This window comes from Nannobrachium achirus (genome assembly GCF_963921795.1).
Source record: "Nannobrachium achirus genome assembly, chromosome: 17".
NCBI lineage: Eukaryota > Metazoa > Chordata > Actinopteri > Myctophiformes > Myctophidae > Nannobrachium > Nannobrachium achirus.
In genome coordinates this window covers 37,883,636-37,903,573 of record NC_137824.1, presented here as the reverse complement: position 1 = coordinate 37,903,573, position 19,938 = coordinate 37,883,636, and the positions used below count along the sequence as shown (strand labels likewise).

The window sequence follows — 19,938 nt, the reverse complement described above, 5'->3', positions numbered from 1 at the left end:
TCTTACATCTGGTGGTGTAAATGTCACTGATGGCAGGTAAACTGCTTCCGGTGATTTTCTGAGCAGACTTTACTACTCGCTGCAGAGCCTTCCTGTCTGCAGCAGAGCAGTTCCCATGCCACACAGTGATGCAGGATGTGAGAATGCTCTCCACCGCACACCTGTAGAAGGAAGTGAGGACAGGAATACCCAGCCCCGCCCGCTTCAGTCTCCTCAGGAGATAGACTCGCTGGTGAGCCTTCTTTAATAAGGAGGCCGAGTTCTGCTTCCAGGTCAGGTTGTTTGCGATGTGCACTCCCAGGTATTTGAAACTGGAAACCACCTCCACAGCATCGCCGCCGATGTAAAGGGGGGTGGAGGTGGGGCCACTCTTTCTAAAGTCCACAATCATCTCCTTTGTTTTAGTCACGTTGATGCAGAGGTTATTTGCACTGCACCAGGACTCCAGATGTTCCACCTCTTGCCTGTACTCCACCTCGTTGTCGTTGGAGATTAGTCCCACCACTGCTGTGTCATCTGCAAATTTGACAATATGATTGCTCGGGTACCTGGCCTTACAGTCATATGTCAGCAGGGTGTACAACAGGGGGCTCAGGACACATCCCTGGGGGGAGCCGGTGTTGAGGGTGATGGGAGAGGAGAAGTTGTTGCGGATCTTCACAGTCTGAGGCCTGTTGGTCAAGAAGTCCAAGACCCAGTTGCACAGAGATGGGCGTATACCAAGGACAGCTAATTTATTCACCAGAGTCTGTGGAATGATGGTGTTGAACGCCGAACTGAAATCCAGGAAAAGGAGTCTGACATATGTGTTCTTCTTCTCAAGATGAGATAAAGCCACATGGACTACAGACGCTATAGCGTCGCCCGTGGAGCGGTTCTTCTTGTAGGCAAACTGGTGAGGATCCACCATGTCATCAAGGCTTGCCTTTATGAGAGGCATGACCAGCCGCTCAAAGCATTTCATGACAATCGGAGTCAGAGCTATTGGACGGTAGTCATTCAGGCCTGCCACTGTTGCAGACTTAGGGACAGGGATGATGTTAGCAGTCTTGAGGCAGGTAGGCACTGCAGCCATGGACAAAGAGGTGTTAAAAATGTCCGTCAACACCTCAGACAGCTGATAAGCACAGTCCCTAAGAACCCGGCCTGGAATGTTATCAGGCCCTGCAGCCTTATGGGGCTTGACTCCCTGCAGAGACTTCCTCACATCCTCAACAGTCACACTGGGGGGTAGCTCACCTGGTGGAAGGGGGAGCCTGGTGCAGGAGGATGAGTTGGAGGCCTCGAAGCGGGCATAGAAGGTGTTGAGAGCGTCGGGAAGGGATGGATCCCCCGGGCATTCAGCATCTTTCTTACTGTGGTCAGTGATGGTCTTAATTCCTTTCCACATGCTACGGGGGTCGTTGGTGGTGAAGTGCCCCTGTATTTTCTGAGCATAAGATGCCTTAGCCCTTTTTATCCCTGCAGTCAAATTCCTCCTAGCTTCTCTGAGAGCAAGGTCGTCACCAGACCTGAATGCAGAGTCCCTCACTTTCAGAAGAGAGCGGACCTCAGCATTCAGCCAGGGTTTCTGGTTAGGATGGATTGTAATATCCTTGGTGACAGTGACATCATCAACACACTTGCTAATATAGCCTAAGACAGCAGACGTGTACTCCTCCAGGTCCACACCACCAGACTGTAATGTCGCTGCTTCTCTGAAGATGTTCCATTCAGTGCGCTCAAAACAGTCTTGGAGCATAGAGTCAGCCCCACTGGGCCACACAGTGATGGTCTTCTGTGTAGGCTGCCTGGACAGTAACACTGGGCGATAGACAGGGACCAGCATAATTGAGATATGATCAGAGAGGCCAAGCTTGGGGCGGGGGACAGCTTTATATGCCTCCTTCCTGTTTGTGTACACACAGTCAAGAATATTATTTCCCCGTGTTGGAACTTTAACCTGCTGATGGAACCTCGGCAAAGTGTCCTTTAAATCAACATGGTTGTAGTCACCACCGACCACGTAGAGCGCCTCTGGGTGCCTGTCTTGTAGTGTGCAGATGTTGTCATGTAGCTCCCTGAGAGCCTCGCTAGCATTTGCCTTGGGGTGGATGTAAACAGCTACAATAAACACTGCTGTGGTCTCTCTTGGCAAATAATGTGGCCGACACTTAACAGTCAGATATTCAACTTCCTTAGAGCAGTAGCTGTTAACCAGCGAGCAGTTTGTACACCAACCTTGATTGATGTATATACAGAGCCCGCCTCCTTTCGTCTTCCCCGTTAGTTGTTTGTTTCGATCCGCACGGAAGAGTAGCATCCCATCCAGCTGAACGGCAGTGTCTGGAACGCTGTCACTCAAATCCGTCTCCATCAGGAGAAACACACAGCAGTTCCTCATTTCCTTGTATGTGATCAATCGCAGTCGCAGAAAATCCATTCTCTTATCATTTAGTGCGCGGACGTTGGCGAGAAAGAGCGATGGGAAAGCTTCACGTTTCATGTTAGCTGACAGCTTCGCTTTAGCAGACAGACCGGCTCGCTTCCCCCTCTTCTGTCTCCGAGCACACCGCCTCCTCTTGCACTCAAGCCGCTGCAGGTGGCGTCGCCAGCCCGTTGTTTTCAGGAGTTGAAGCCTGCCCAGCGTCGCTCCAAGAAATGGAGGAAGAATGAACTTTTGAGACTTGTTGATACTCAAAAGCTCAGCCGAACTATACCGCACACACTTGCTCTTCTCAGCCTGCTCTAATACACTAGTTACACTAGAATAGCCATGAGATCCAGGAGCTAGAGAAGCCGCTGCACTACTGCGCGCCGCCATGAGGTTTTATGGCCATCTCCGTATATGGAGATATAAGTCGTCCATGCCCAAGTATGGGCTGGTGAGGTCAGACTTTGTGTGATGCGTAGGTTATCTCCATATATGGAGATTCAACATTCCAGGTGTAACTATGGCTGCCCATATGACGTGAGAGGTGGAGGTTGTGATATTTGTGGAGATAAGCGACCAACGGTCGCTTATCTCCCGATTAGGGAGTCTTACTGGTTATAAACAATAACAATATTGCCTAAGCTTTAAGATATGATTCACATATATTACACATATTAAATACATACTGTACAGTGTTTGTCTATGTGTGTAACTGCTGGATCTATCAATCGACCAGTGGATTGAGTTGGTTTCTCGTGTTTCCCGTAGGCAGAACAGCTACGATCCATCTCACACAGAGGCGTCAATTGGGTATGGCAAGGTATGGCAGCTGTATACCTTGGCTACCGGGGAAGAATTAAATGTACTTCTTAAAATAAATTCATAATGCCTGTTGCTAATGTATGGCAACATGACTGGTGTCTTGCACGTGCGCGTGCAAGACACCAGTCATGTTGCCATACCTTAGCTATTGCTGAACTGACGCCACTGATCTGACTTACACAGCTTTCATCAGTCACTTCTGTCTCTTGGGTCTTGAAAATGGAAACTCAATTCACGAAACAAAATGACTTCTCAATTCACAAACCAAAATGACTTGAGCTAATCACTTATTTAGATGGACATATTTTGCAGCGTGCCACCAAGTGCTGTTGCCTGGGCGACAGATCTCTTACAGGCTGTGCAGGAATTGCTGGGAGGGTTTCTAGGACACCCACACAGAGGTGGAAAGTAACCAAGTACATTTACTCAAGTACTAGAGGCTTTTCACTTGTAAGGGTGCACACACACCAAAATACCTACGAGAGTGGAATCCGCATTCCGCCAATGCATTTCAATGAGAATGGAGCGTTTTTTTTTTTTTTTTTTTTTTTGCAGAAATCCTCTACTGGCATGAAACCGCCCCCTTCTCATTGAAATGCATTGGCGGGATTGGGATTCCACTCTTGTAGATATTTTGGTGTGTGTGCACCCTTACAGAGTATTTTAATATTGTGTTCCTATTACTGAAAAATCTGTGCACTTCTTCCACCACTGGACCTACGGTCTGTCTCTCTCTCTCTCTCTCTCTCTCTCTCTCTCTCTCTTTCTCTCTTCTCTCTCTCTCTCTCTCTCTCTCTCTCTCTCTCTCTCTCTCTCTCTCTCTCTCTCTCTCTCTCTCTCTCTCTCTCTCTCTCTCTCTCTCAATGCAGTGGAGCATGTGCGATCTCAAGAACTGAGAGTCAGTTACACAACCAACTTTTTTGTCAAATAGATATTTCGCAAAATCAACATTAACTCTTGCATCCCGGGCATGTATAATAGGTGAGCATTCAGCAAACGTATGTGAACATTCGTCAAGAATAGTCAAACGTTTAGCTTGTAGCTTGTAGATCGGCCATTTTCATTATTTGAAGTTTATAGGGCTTACGGTGGATACATCTAGAAATAGGAAGAATACTTCAATACTAACAACAAACTGCTTACATGACCTGTTGTGTGACATCAAATATACAAGACATTCCTGGGGCTGTGCGTATGCATCTAGTTACAGAAGCCACATACAGTACTGCCTCTCCAAATCCATTGTATCCATACATCACAGAATGGTCCTGCTAGCATTTTGTTTGTCTTTGTTTAATAAGACCAACTGTACAGCACATCCACTGACCTTTAGTTGAAATACCAAAGCAGACTCTCTGTTCTAATGATGATGGAAGAGAAAGACCAAAACAAATAACACTCTCTAATCCACAGTCTGAGACACTGGCTGCCATAGCAACCAGACACTCACTGTTGGCAGTAGATGAATGTAGTATATATGCTGGAGATCAGGGTTGTCGCACCAAATTTTGGGCCCTAGGTACAAGGGCCCTGGGTACAAGGATTATTACGCGTTATTTTGTGCTTTAACCATTGAAAAATAGCAGTTATATACAAGCCCCCCGTGCCGCTGTGAGCTTGTAGATCTGCTATTTTTGAAAAGTCATGAAGATTTGTCTTTGAATATTTCAAATCCGTCTAAAGTTTTTTTTTTTTTTTTTTAAACCTATGTTTCTATGTCAGTGGTGCTCAAACTCTTTCATGTGAAGGAACCCCAAAATGATATGTACCCCCATCCCCATCTCAAAATATTTAGTTCCAGGGACCCCCCAGAAGCAAAATTTGAGTTACAAATGTTCGCTTGAAAAAGACATAATTCAAAGATTTGCACAAATTTTCACGACTTTTAAAAAATAGCAGATCTACAAGCTAGCAGAGTGCCGCACTGTGAGCTTGTATATCTGCTATTTTTCAATCGCTAACGTATAAAATAATTAAGGCCCCTCCACCTTGGGCCCTAGTAACTCAGTCCCACTTTTGCCCCGCTTGCGACGCCCCTGCTGGATATAATATGAATATAGATGAATGTATGCTGGAGATGAAAGTGGGGATATGCAGGAACAATACATCGACATGGTACACAACAGATCCTCACTTACAGGCTCCTGGTTTGTTTGGTTGTTTGTTATGTAGGCGGCAGGTGCTCTGAATCAGTGAAAGAGGGGGCACAAACCTGCAATAGCATTGCCTGGAGAAAACAAAATAAAGGTCTTGGGGTTCAAACGCAACTATATTGTGGGATTGTCTTTACATGTTCTCCCCCTGTTTACATGTCCTCCCAAACCCAGGCTATGTTCAACCTGACATCCCTAATCAGATTTTTGGCCTACTCAAATTAGTTAATTAGATTAGTTTGGTTTTACTAAGTCTGAACAGCAACAATCTAAACATACATGGAAAGCGAGTTTTGTTTATCAGATTTGAACCACATTTCTCAGAGGTTTGAAATCTGATTCAAATCGTATTTGTCTCATTTGTGTCTCAGTCTCATTTGTGTCTCAGCCTGATTTATGCTTCGGCCTATGACGGCTTGGCAAAAATAGCCAACCTACAAGCTTACAATTTTTACCCCAATCTACAGTATCAATGTAACTCTCACAGTGTGCAAATGGACCCAAAGGTATCATTGGAACCATGTGTTTTCATTTTGTACAGTTGAGTTATAGACCCATAAGTGTCCGTTTTGGTTCCTACAGTAACTATGAATAATTCGGGATCCCCCTGGAGACCTGTGTACAACCCCCCAAACCCCATTGTGAACCAGAATTGAATTCACGGGTTTAGTGTGACAGACCAAGTGGTCGTGTTCAATTAAGAGGCCATACGATCTGAATGACAACAGGAGATGTTTGAGATAACTGTATACATCAGCAACACTGTTGCCTGCTGGCACAGTCAACTTATTCTGCTGGGATTCAGGATAATAAGAGTCTTGGCTTGTAATGAGATCATGTTGGAACAGACAAGGTTTGAGATGCTAATACAAAACACAACAAGCTGGCCTCTTCTATGGACACCGTTACATGAAGTATTTAAGCCCTATTTTATTCTTTGAAACAGACGATCAACAAACTCACACACGTCTTCTATTTTGTTGTTGGGTGGAAACCTTGTATGTCCAAAACCGCTGACCCCACCGGTCGAGGCTCATACCACATAGTCTCAGCGCCTGACAGCGTGTCGCTGGTTCGAGTCCCTATCCCGACTACCTTTGCTGTGTGTCACATCCCCATCTCTCTCCCCATTTCCTGTCAGTCTGCTGTCCTATCGATAAAGGCATAAAAGCCCCAAAACAAGATCTTGCAGATCGGCTATTCTCACTAGTCTTGTGCGACAGTCTTGTATGATGAAGCAGGGCTTTACTTTACGAAAAACAAACAGTGACGAAATGATGGAACAGCAGAACACATGAGGGCTGCCCATTGGTCTGATGACCCATAATTCTGAAATCCCGATAGTCCAAAGAATGTTAGCTTGGCACCGAACACATGAGGCTTTAATAGGACAGACAGAAGGCTAGTGTCCTTATAATGAATGTGTTGAACTGCATGTAGTGCTCTAATAGAAGACAAAAGATCTTTCAGGGCAATGCAAACAATGTGACCAGGTGCTCACCGGAGACTTCAGTGGTTAAAAAAGAGGGGGCCTACTGGTCAAGGTGCATACCACATAGGCATTGCCACATAGGCATTGATGTCTGGCGGCGTTGCTGGTTCGATTCCCGATCCGTACGACCTTTGCCGCATGTCACTCACCATCTCTCCCCCCATTTCCTGTCAGTCTACTGTCCTATCAAATAAAGGCATAAAAGCCCAAAAACTAATTAAAAAAAATGGTTACAAGTGACAAAGGTGCTGCTGGATCAGATGGGATAAAAAATAAATAAAAACTATTTTATTGTAAAAAGGAGGAGACAGCCTTTATTAATGCAAGGCAAGAAACAACATGTTTCGACCAGAAGTCTTCATGAGGGCGGTGCTGCCAGATTACACTAGAGAAAGAAGCAACCCAGATATAAAAACAAGCTCAAAAGAAGTGACTCTCTGGGAAAAGACAGCCAAAGTGACAGTTGCATTACAGATACTAGTAAGATGCCTCAGGGCGACATGCGACCTCGCAGAGGTTGGGCCAATTCTTGGCCATCTGGCCAGTGACGTGTATCGGACCAGTTACCCTGGAGCCCCTGGTACCCATATATGGAGATGCATGTACTGTATGGAGATATGCTGTGAGAGCCCAAACATGCTTACTCAGTTATGCGTTATGTGAAATGTCTATGAGCACCAGTTGATCACATAAAGAGAATTCATCTCAGCAGGCTGATCACTGTTCAGAGACAGACAAGAACAAATATGGTAGGCCTATATGATATGAATATGAATACACATCTAAAAATAGTCAAAACACATTCAATGAAATCATAGGTGATGTCTAAAGGTTCTGTCCTAGTGTCAACACTACTGTAGGTGTTAATGTTTGTGTTGTGGAACTTGTGTTATGTTCTGTCTCTACATACAGTATACACTCACTCACTCACTCACTCACTCACTCACTCACTCACTCACTCACTCACGTTTGTGGCTGTGTGTGTGTGCACGCACAGACACACAAACACTACTCTGTGACACATTGCCTCGAGACGTCTACAACGATACAGCTTGGGTTCGCATACATTTCTGTGACTCACTCCATAACCTTTTTAAGAGAAAACAACTTTGAGGAAATGTCAGTGGATTTCCTCAAAGACCATCATCAGAGCGCCAGCGGGAGGCCTGCCACCGAAGATAGGGACACACGAGCACTCGTCATTCCCCATGCACTCACCCACCAAACTGATCCAGACCAGTAGGCTACTTCAGTGTTTCTCAAACTTCAAGGTATTCCCTTTAACTCAGAGTTACAGACTTGTATGGGTCAAACCAGTAAAACCAGACGGTCGTCTGTTACAGACTGGTCTCTCAGATGAAAAAAAAAGAGAATCACAAACAGCTTTGAATAATAATAGTTTTACGATTCAAAACAAATTTCTTCTCTTTTTTGTATGTTATTTGAAATTATGTATTTGCCAATTTAAACACAATGGATGAACTCTCTCTCTCTCTCTCTCTCTCTCTCGCTCTCTCTCTCTACTGGAGCATTGTCCACCTACAGTATAGGTATCAGCTCAGCTTTGGCTGTTGTAAATGTGCTATACAAATAAAGTTTGATTTGATTTGATCATATAACCTTAGTCATCATGTCTTTTAAAGAATCTAACCATCCCACTGACAGCTGCTATTGAACGTTGTTACATGTTACAGTTATAACAATATAACAACTCAACACACAAGTGTCTGTTTCTCTTTCACTCTCTATCACATTGGCACCTCACTCTCTCAACTCTCTCTTTCTCCCCACCTCTCTCCCTCTCTCCCCTCTCTCTCTACTTTACTGCATAGCTCTCCCTCTATCACTTTGCCATCTCTCTCTCTCTCTCTCTCTCTCTCTCTCTCTCTCTCTCTCTCTCTCTCTCTCTCTCTCTCTCTCTCTCTCTCTCTCTCTCTCTCCTTCTCTCTCTCTCTCTCTCTCTCAATTGATCGATTTTGAAAGCAGTCCAGGTACCAGACCCAATCACGCTAATCACAAATAGAAGAAGACAGGTTTCATATTCTTCTCCATGCAGCTGATAATATTATCTCTCCAATAAACAATCTTCCCCGCTCCCATCTCCAATGAACACAACTCTCTCCTGCTCATTTTGTGCGTCTTCACTATTACCTTCAACAGACAAATGTTTGGGCGTCGGGTCGATATAATGAGGCCCTATAACACAGAGAGAAGCTGTTCTGAAGAGTCGTTCTGTCTTTGCCTGTCAGCTTGTTTTTGGGGTGAGTAATTACGTATAAACCACATGAGGGATTCACTTCACATCCTTAACGGACAACTTTGTTTTTTTACAACAATGGTTCATATTTTAGATTGTAATTAGAGAAAATCAAAGTTGAGTGTTAAAATGTTTTCATTTACTGCTTTCTATCGTTTTAGATTTCAGTGGGTGGGGGCATGCGTACAAGTGGCTAAATATGTCTTTTTAGACACAATAAGCTGATTATTTCTTTATTACTATTTACAGTAACACTACTAGCCCCCGTAAGTGACATCTGCCCATGAAAGATTGCAGTGCATCTTGGGAATGGGCTTGGGAATAATACCTCTAAAATGACAAATCAAACATTTACCAAATTGTCAAATATTAGAAGCTGAAAATGTGAAAATAGCAGATCTACATGCTCACAACGAGCATGTAGATCTGCTATTTTCAATAAAACAGTATTATACACAATGTAATGCCTTAACTCTTAATGCTCGTCAGGGTGGGGGGGTCCCCAGTTAAAATATGATTATTTGGGGGGGGGGGGGGGGGGGCTGCAAAGGTTGAGAACCACTGATCTAATCCACAGCTATCTGTCTGTAAACTCTACGAGCGTCTTGGCTTGAACTGTGAGTTCTGTGCTCGGCTGAGGACACATGAACCCTCTTCCATCAAGAGATGTCACTTCAGCTCAGCATTGTGTGGCGAGGGCAGGGGGAGGGGAGTACTGGGTTCGGGCCGTTAGGGGACAGCCAAGGGCTCCATGGGACTCCAGTAGCCTTGTTCTATGACCAGAACAGATCCCACACCTCTTTAATATTCCATCACTCCCGCTGAGAACGGAGGAGCTACGCTGTCTTTTGATCGTTCGTCAGTCAGATGGCAGATGGAATTACGGTGTGATGAGATTGAACCAAAACAAAACTAGAAAGTTGACGTGTCGAATGATCTTCTGCCTTCTGTTTCACCTCCCCAAGGAGCATGATTAGTTTGCTTTGAAATACGTTACTGACACACATCAATACTGGAAGGCACGCGTAGTACACTACATAGCCGACATGCACATGTACACACACACACACACACACACACACACACACACACACACACACACACACACACACACACACACACACACACACACACACACACACACACACACACACACACACACACACACACACACACACTCACAAACACATAACCCAGGGGCATAGAGGCTCATTACACAAGTTCATATTTCAAAATATTGATGCATGCACGCACGCACACACGCACAGACTCTATAGTCTCTGACATGTTGCCTTGCCTTAAGATGTCTACCATATATGATACAGCTTTGGTTCACATACAGTTCTGTGACTCATGCCGTAACCTTTGTAAAAGAATACAACTTTAAGGAAATGTCAGTTGATTTCATCCTGTAATGAAGTGGCGGAGCCCCCCCATTAGGCAGAGCCCCAGGGGGAGATCTGCCACTGAATTTGACCTGGATTTTTATTCAGCCTCTTAGCGACTTACTCAGTAGCTCGTTGGACTGCAATTAATCGCTGACACATATTCCTCTCCGCAGATGATAAATCTTCGAACACTAGGCTAACGAGTCTGGTTTATACATCGTCGTATGACGTGCCGAAAATCAGTGGTACTCACGTTTCTTACTTCAGTAAAAAATATCAATAACACAATGTAGAAATACTCAGTTAAAAGTAAAAGTAACATTTACTTGAGTAAAAGTACAAAAGTATTGGTGTCAAAATGTACTAAAAGTACAAGTATATCATTATAATACAGAATGACCCATTTGAATTTTGTTTCTAAATCTTTAGAAAACAGAAGATCTAAAAGCTAACAACACATTGTGATGCGACAAGTTATATGAGCTGGCAGATCAGCTATTTTAAAATAGCCTAAATGTGAATTAGGGCTGAAGTGGTTAACGCTAACCTCTGTAAGTCTTCTGTTCTACTCCGGATCTGAACCATGGGTCTCCTGCACATGTGCTGAATTGGCTCTATGCACAGCAAGTTGGGTCTCTTCTCACTTCCTTCAAAGGTGTTAGCAATGATACTAATGAAGGCTCTGTTCCATTTCATGTAGCACAGTGGTTCTCTAACCTTTTATATCAAGGACCCTCATAACTCTGAGAGTGTACAAATGGAACCAAATTTGTACACTCTGAGAGTTACACACCTTTTAAGGGGTCATTTGGAACCCACCAGGAACCATGAGAGTCCCTGGACCACACTTTGAGACCCACTGGTGTAGTGAAGTGTTTCCAGTAAGCCAACTGTAACATGCACAATCAGCACCCTGACTCTGTTTGACCAGAATGCAACAGAGCCTTCATTAGTATTGGTAACACCTGTGAAGGAAGAAGGAAGTGTGAAGAGACCCAACTTCTCTCCAAAATGCCTGCTGTGCATATAGCCTGTTGTTCTACCACTTGTCAGTTGTGTCAAACCAGACACAGGCTCTAATTTCTCAATAGAAGAGCAGGGAGACCAAATACAACCACCCCAATTGTATGTGATATTATACTCTAGCATACAGACTAGACAAAATAACATTGTAATCACACAGAAAAGGTACAAAGTGCAGCTTTAATGTAGGCTAGACGTAAAAAATCCACAAAGTAGCTAACACATTTTTGGGGATGTAGTGAAGTAGAAGTATAAATGAGCGACAAATGGAAATATTAAAGTAGTAAGTAAAATACCTCACATTTGTACTTAAGTACAGTACATGAGTAAATGTACTTAAATACTTTCCACCACTGCCACACCATTGTATGTAAAAACATGTGAAATATTTTTTTCATACAATTAATACAATCATTAAATGGTGGATGGATATGGATGCGGAGGACAGTGCTCTGTAATGCAGACTGCCCTCTACTGGCACAAAGATATATCCCTCCTTTCTACCAGCCTACAGAACAGTAACATATCCAGTGTACATTTACTCTAAGTTAAATGTGACTATTGTGTAGAAATGGACCCAAATGGATCCTTAGGGGTCACTATTTCAACTTTAGTTAAAGCAGTTAGTCATTAAGAGTTTTCCCTCTGTCACTGAGGTAAAATCCTCAGTGTAAACTGAATGCTGAGTCTGATACTAGCCCTGACTGAGTGCCGTCATCTGCAAGGACCGACTCATAGCCTTTATAGACTATAAAAACTTGTGTTCTGCTTGTTCATAGGGCCAGGTCAACTGTTTGCTAGTCAGTTCGATTATTGTAGTGTTTTGAGCGTGTTGCTGTGTTTTCAGTGCAAGCTTGCCGTTACGGCACACAGCAAAACAATGCATTGTGAGCTTGATCTGCTATTCGTCTATTTTTGAACATTCTGCTATAATGACATACCCAAAATATACAGGGACATCAGCCTGCTTGATAGTGGTTAACTCTTTATCACACCTGTTCTCAGTTGTAAATCAGTCCAATATTCCTCTCACATCTTTGAAATCAGCCATCTATCTTCTACATAAATCTACAAAGATATTTCACATCGAGTGAAAACAGAAAACCACTAGCATAAAGCCCAGAGGTACTCCGAAAACAGGATATCAGGAGAGATGGGGGAGTACATTTTCTCTTGTTCCAATCCAAACAAAGACAATTAGTACTATTTGTGTGGGGGTGTATGGGGATGTGTGAGTCCCTAATGTAGATCAACAGAACAGCCTCATCTGTTTCAAGCGAGACATGAAAAGAATTCGGCGAGCTTTCTAATCGATCTGATAAACCATGAGAGAAGCTGAAAGGGCAACACATTAATTTGTGACTGAAGACAATTAGATGGACTCGATAAAGATCTGTACAACAACGTGTCTGCAAGTCTGCGGTAAACAATGACAACTGATTTCAGGCAGGTCAAGGCAGATAAGAGTCCTCGTCAGTTATATGAGTCATTCGGATGAGAAACAGGAACAAAAGCAGAAACTATATAGTCTCATTGAGATTCAAGAATACCACATAGACATTTAGGCTACATTTGCCTATTTGCTTATTCATATCAAGGACGCCAAAAATGTGTAGGCTGTTTGGCCACGGAACCCCATCTGAAATTATTGTGTGCCAGGAACCTCCACATACAGTACAGGCTCTGATGGCTGACAGCGTGTTGCGGGTTCGAATCCCGATCCCGACGACCTTTGCTGCGTGTCACTCCCCATCTCTCTCCCCATTTCCTGTCTACTGTCCTATCAATAAAGTCATAAAAGCCCCCAAAAATAATCTTTAAAAGAATTGGATGTTATATAAATTTAAATTCATTCATTTTTTTTTAATCAATTATACACAAGCCATGAAGCCTGAATTCGTGGAGATAATTCGATGACCGGGTGGCTGCTCAGTAGGAGACTCGTTGAGTCACAGGCTCATTATATCTTTAAAATATTTAGAAATCTTTGACTTATTTTAAAGCGAACATTTTTAACTCAAATCTTTCCTTCTGGGGTCCCTGGAACAACATACTTCCAGATGGGGGTCCGTGGTCAAATACATATAATTCTAGGGGTCCTTGACATGAAAAGCACCACTGATACAGAAACATATGTTTTTCGGAAAACTGTTAGGATTTAGAAGACCTTTGTAGAATCAGCCTCAGGTCTTAATGGGTTAACACATTTTACTAGGGACCTCCTGGAACCCCCTCAAGGACCCCTGAGGGTCCCTGGACTCCACTTTGAGAACCACTGGGCTATAATATAATATTATTGCCTTTGGTCTCCAAAAAGTCTACTGTATCTTTGAACATTTTTCTTTTTTACTCCAGTATATGGACCAGTTTGTTTGACAGCTGTATGGTGTCTGAACCTGATGATAATTTCAAGAGGTGTCAATTGGGTATGTCCAAGGTATGACAGCTGCCATACCTTGGCTACAGGGGAAAAAAATAAAATGAACTTCTTAAAATAAATTCATCATGCCTGTTGCTAAGGTATGGCAACATGACTGGTGTCTTGCACGTGCGCCTTCGCGCCCGTGCAAGACACCAGTCACGTTGCCTTTCTCTGAACTGACGCCACTGATCATTTCTAGTCTGTCACTCGCCCGCATGTCTCCCTCCACTCCGGAAGTTCTATATATGGTAATTGAGGATCATTGGTGCATGCTCAAATCAAGATCCTTTAATCTACATTTGTAGCTGATTGAAGAAACCAAACGGGTTGCTTGGCAGCAACCCACTAATGAACTGTGTGTGGGCTGTAGTAGTCATTGAAAAACACTATTAATTGGCTATCAGTAACATCCATATAACAGGCAGCATGATGCACCCAAGAATGATTCTCATCAGATATAAGGCTATACCTTGGAAAAATGTTCATCAGGACAGGCTGAAGAACAAGAAGTAGCCTATAGGCTAATGAAAAAAAAAGACACAGAAGTGTTTTTTGTGGTGTTGATGATGATGGTGATTGATTCATCTGTAGACCTTGTAGGCCCCTGGTCTTATTCCCAGTGGTGTAAAGTAACTATGTACATTTACTCAAGTACTGTACTGAGTATTTCCAATTTTCAGTACTTTTACCACTAAGTCTCAGAGGCATATTGTACTTTTACTCCATTACAAAAAAAAAACATTTACTGGTTACATTTTCGAGTTTGATTATTATTGCAAAATATAGGCTACATCAACCACGTCATTCTATTCCTATACGCATTTCGGCTAATAGACGATCTGCAAGCCACACATTGTGAGCTTGTAGATCTGATATTTTCATTGATACTTTTACTTCACTGGGCCTATCAAAAAGGGAGGGGAAAAAAGAAGAAAACAAAACTACCTCACATCTCTCCTCCTATGGAGTCCTACCCAATTTTTAACGGTGTAGCTTGCCAAAAGAACAGATCTAACACAGGCTGTGTTAGCTTGTAAGCCTGTTCTTTTTCCCTTGCGCAATGGACTATTACATTTAGACCTATATAATCCAGAGAAACACACGACTGTTGCCTAATATAGGCTATAGGCTACGACTAGGCTATAGGCTATTCTTAATAGTCTGACTCTGACCCATGAGCCCTGTGAAGAAAGAGAATAAACGGCATTCATAGCTATTTTATTTGTTTTAATTGCATTGACGGACCCGTCATCAGTAACGTATGTTATTGTGTTCTTTGTTTAATTATGAATAGGGCCTAGGCTAGGCCTATATGCAATTATAAATGTCTGAGCGTGGTGGTGAACGATACGTTGTTCCCAGCGCGAGACAAGAAGTCCCCCCGTGACAGACCGTTACTGTGGAAACCAACTTTCATTCACTCGCGTGTGCGCGCACGCACGCACGCACACTCACACACACGCTGCACATCACACGCCAACACAACGATATCGTGCATTCTCTCCCAAAGCCATTCGGCCACTCTAGAATGATTAAAATGTCCATATTAAACATGTTTAAATGTAGCATAGACTCAGCAATATAGGTCTATAGCACTTGTGCGTAAATGGTATTTTTGTAGGCCTATTCATCATTCATTAGTATTAATATTATTGATTGATTAATTGATTAAATAATTAATCTCTTCTAATGATCACAATAAGGCTGCTGGTCATGAGTGTCATTCTAGAAAAAAAAACTACTTTTTACTTCATAAACCTCAAATCCAACAGCTCAAACCAGATGAATGAATGAATGAATGAATGAATGAATGAATGAATGAATGATGTGTTTACTTACAACAGTTGGTGACTGCGAAGCTGTTCGCCACCTCCAGGTTGTCAATGTGGGGCGTCAGTCTGAACTCAGTGGTGCCAAACTGAACCATCCCTATCCGAAACGCACTGTACTCCTGGTCCGCGCCTCTGGGAAACAGACCCCCTGAAAACACACATATACTTAGAACTATAGGCTATTATCTGTCTGTCTGTCTGTCTGTCTGTCTGTCTGTCTGTCTGTCTGTCTGTCTGTCTGTCTGTCTGTCTGTCTGTCTGTCAGAGCTGTCAGAGCTGTCTGTCTGTCTGTCTGTCTGTCTGTCTGTCTGTCTGTCTGCCTGCCTGTCCGTCTGCCTGTCATCCATCCATGATCCACCCACCTCTATATCTATCTATCTATCTATCTATCTATCTATCTATCTATCTATCTCTTTTCCAATGTTGATTTTACATGGTTTCCTTCAGAATTACGCACCAAGTGTCCAATATATACTGTATATATATATATATATATATATAGACCTATATATATATATATAGACCTATATATATATATATATATATATATATATATATATATATATATATATATATATATATATATATATATATATATATATATATATATATAGGCTATATATATATAAACTACACAGGTCTATATTCTAGCATATAAGACTATTAGGCGATAATATCAGGGTTGTCTTCAACATTATCATACATTATTATAAGTATCCTATAGTCTGAACACAGTTCATTTAAATTCAATGCAATTATTATTGTTATTAAATAGTTTTTTTTTTTTTTTTTTTTTACCAATTTGAACACTGGGCGAGCCTCCGAGCGCACAGCATCCCCACAAAGACAGCTGCAAAAACACGGATAAATTCACTCTCTTGTGCATATTGTCCACAGTTTTCGGGGTGTCCACACATCCAAAAAGCAGACCGGCTATAATAGGCAGCCTTTGAGATTCCTGCGTTTTATTTCCACCCCCCGCACAGCGAGAAGATGTTTAGATGATCCCACGCATCATATTAGACTTCCAGCCCGGAGGAAATAATGTGCCCGCTGACCAGTTTGCAGGTGGTTCTCGGTGAGAAGAAAGAAGAAAAAAATAAAAGAACTCCAGGCGCTGTTTTCCACCAGCGGATAAAGAATGATATAGGTATACAGGTATCGCGGTCGAGCAAACAAAACGTGTATTTCTCTTCGTGTTGTCCTTTTCCCCTGTTCTATTTGGTGGGAGCCTGGTCTTGTTTCTTTTGCGTCTCTCCAGAGCAGAGCGCAGGGACACTGATGTAGACTCGCCTCCTCCGCTCCGTTCAGTCTCACACCCACAAGTGAGGAATGTTAATGAGAGAGCCGGGAAGACACGACGAGAGCCGAGCTCATTATGACTGCCGAGCACCGGTGGTGGGAAAACGGAAAAGTATACTCAAATGTGTTACTAATTTAGAAATACTCTGTTACATGCAAAAGTCCGGTAGCATAAATTATTCAGAATTGACCGACTGGTATCTAAATGTAGTCTGTTGTAGCCTACCACAAGTAGGCCTACAGTTCCATTTCAAGTTTTCAAATGTATGAAAATCTTTTGAAAATTGCAGATCTACAAGCTCACAGTGCAGGTGCATAATTTGTGAGATGCATTGTGAGACTTGTATGTTGGTTATTTTCAAATTCCTAAATCTATATAGGGCTATATAGGGTTAATGTATGTTTTTGTAATAATGATCAAAATCTAGCAACTACAGTTTTAAAAATAAATGTAGAAAAAGATGTAGTGGAGTAGAGTAAACGTATTGGAAATTAGGAAATACTCAAGTAGGCCTAATGTAAATACCTGAAAATGGTAGCCTACTTATAGGCTACAGTAGCCTATAAGTAAATGGGTAGCCTACTTTCCACCAATGCTCCTGGGTTCGTTCAGCTTTCTGCCGCGCTATAGGTGTCCTAGTAGCTGCCCTTTCCGACATGTCAAGTGCTGGTCGGCAAGAGACACCGACCTCGTGTTGTGCTAGTTGTAAGCTTTGGCATAGTTGATAATGTCATAAACTAAACATGATCTCTACGTTTTAACCAAAACACCTCCATTGATTGATTGATTGATTGATTGATTGATTGATTCGTCATCTGTCACCTCATGGGTGTCAATTTGACTCCATTTGACCATCTGTGACCCCGCACAGCCATCATCAATTAAACCCAAAATCAGCATCTAGGCTCTTTGTCTTTGGTTACTAAATATAGGCTACATTGTATATTTAAACACATTTACTCTGATCGCAGTAGTGCTGCTCTGTTATCAAGCCGTTTACAATTCGGTGTGAAAATATATTAGTTTCCGATCGTTAACTGACATTGTTAGATGTTAGTGCACTGCATGACTGACCACAACCACATGTTCCTTAAATTGAGTTCCAATCCAATGATTCCAATCCCGTCATGTTGTCTCTCTGCCTTCTGTTTTCTGTCTATGCTCCGATATGCACTCAATGCCAAGGGGAGGGGAAGCCAAATAGCCTATACGATTAAACATTCATGAGCATATATGAAATGATTTCTAATGGCTTCAATTTACTACAGGAATATTACAGCCATGTTTTATATGAAAACTGAATTAAACTTAATTAAGCCAAACAAGAGCTGGTCATCTTCAAATTAAGAACCCGTAGGCGAAAAGTGGTAAAAACCTTATTTTACAGGCAAGCTCATCCTATGGAGTATAAATGAGACCGTAGAGAATTAGATGCGGGAGCTCAAGAACCAATGCACAGCTAGTGAGATAAATGATGTTTGATTTTATTTGAGGATAGGATCTAGTTTAACGAGGCAGAGAGCAGAGCAAGTCCCCATGCATTAAATGGACAGAGCAGAGCGAATGACACGTTTCAGCACCATGGACAGCTACACTGTCAGCAAGCTAATCTCTACAGATTGTCTTCTGTGTTTAATCGAATGGGTTCCCAAATTGCATATTGTCTGTGGAAAATACCCAACAACACTTAGGCCTGCTTAGGCTACATGTCAGTTAATATTCCTACCACACTCTAACTGTCAAAGCCACGCCAATTATTCACAACCACTTGCAACCATCAACATTGTCCCAAAATTGCACCCACCTATAGTTCATGCGGTGTTGGCTGGTGCCAGTGGCGTTTGCAGGAATTAGATTCAGGGTAGGCCAAATGCCAGTCCTACCTGAAATGCCAGCCCTCCCCCCCCCCCCCCCCCCCCCCCCCCCACCCCCCACACACACAGGTACAGGTGACTGCCCAAACCCCCCTCCCCTGCCACTCCATGAAAACAAAAGGAGAAATCTGCCATCGCCGCCTACAGCTGAATATGCCACAAGGCTCGTATATAGATTGTTGTTCAGTGGTTCTCACACATGTTATTTTCAAGAACCCCCACGTTGATTTGTATTTGGTCGGTGACTCCCATTAGAAAATATATGTTGTGCTAGCGACCCCTTACAAAATCACACCTGTGTGAAGTGAGCGGTGCTGCTGCTGCTGCTGATGATGATAGACCCACATGACGTCACAGGATAGGAACATATGACATTAGTATTTGATACAAAGGAAAAACACTTGGAAAACTTCAGTATTCGATAAATGGAAAGACACTGGGAAAACTTAAGACATCAGTATTCGATACAATGGAAAAACAATTGGAAACACATTGGAGCGGTTGGCACCGCTCGAAATAGCAGATCTAGTCTATTTTTGAATAGTCTAAAAATAAGTTCTTACATTGTTATGTATTATTATTATTGTCAGAGCAACATCTTTAAAACTCTTTGACCTTGTCTAGGTTGAAGTGGTGTGTGCATCTGCTGCTGCCAGACTGATTTTATTAGGTTTTAATTATCCTTTTAATGATCCTTTTAATTATCCTATCCCATCCCACACAGTGCCAAACCACACTCCTCAAACTAAGAGATCATTTACCTGTCAGCAGTGGTGGACAGTAAGTAAGTAAGTACATTTAATTGAGTACTGCATGTAATAAAGTACATTGCTGGACTATTTATTTTCTATAGAATCCCTATTTGTACTTTTGACTCCACCAGACCACCACATTCCTAGGAAGGAACTCTTGGGAGCCAAACATACACAAATATATTATGAACTAACCACTTAAAGGAC

General features: G+C 42.6%; 1 protein-coding gene across 1 annotated transcript in view; it reads right to left on the bottom strand.

Moving 5' to 3' along the window:
* gria2b (glutamate receptor, ionotropic, AMPA 2b) overlaps positions 1-15,897 on the bottom strand; it is a gene marked incomplete at both ends in the record, with an annotated part of 73,361 nt that extends 57,464 nt beyond the window's left edge. The window contains 1 exon segment of the mRNA XM_080746409.1: positions 15,810-15,897. Coding sequence (XP_080602535.1) covers positions 15,810-15,897 — 88 coding nt within the window.
* Between the last annotated feature and the right edge of the window lie 4,041 nt (positions 15,898-19,938).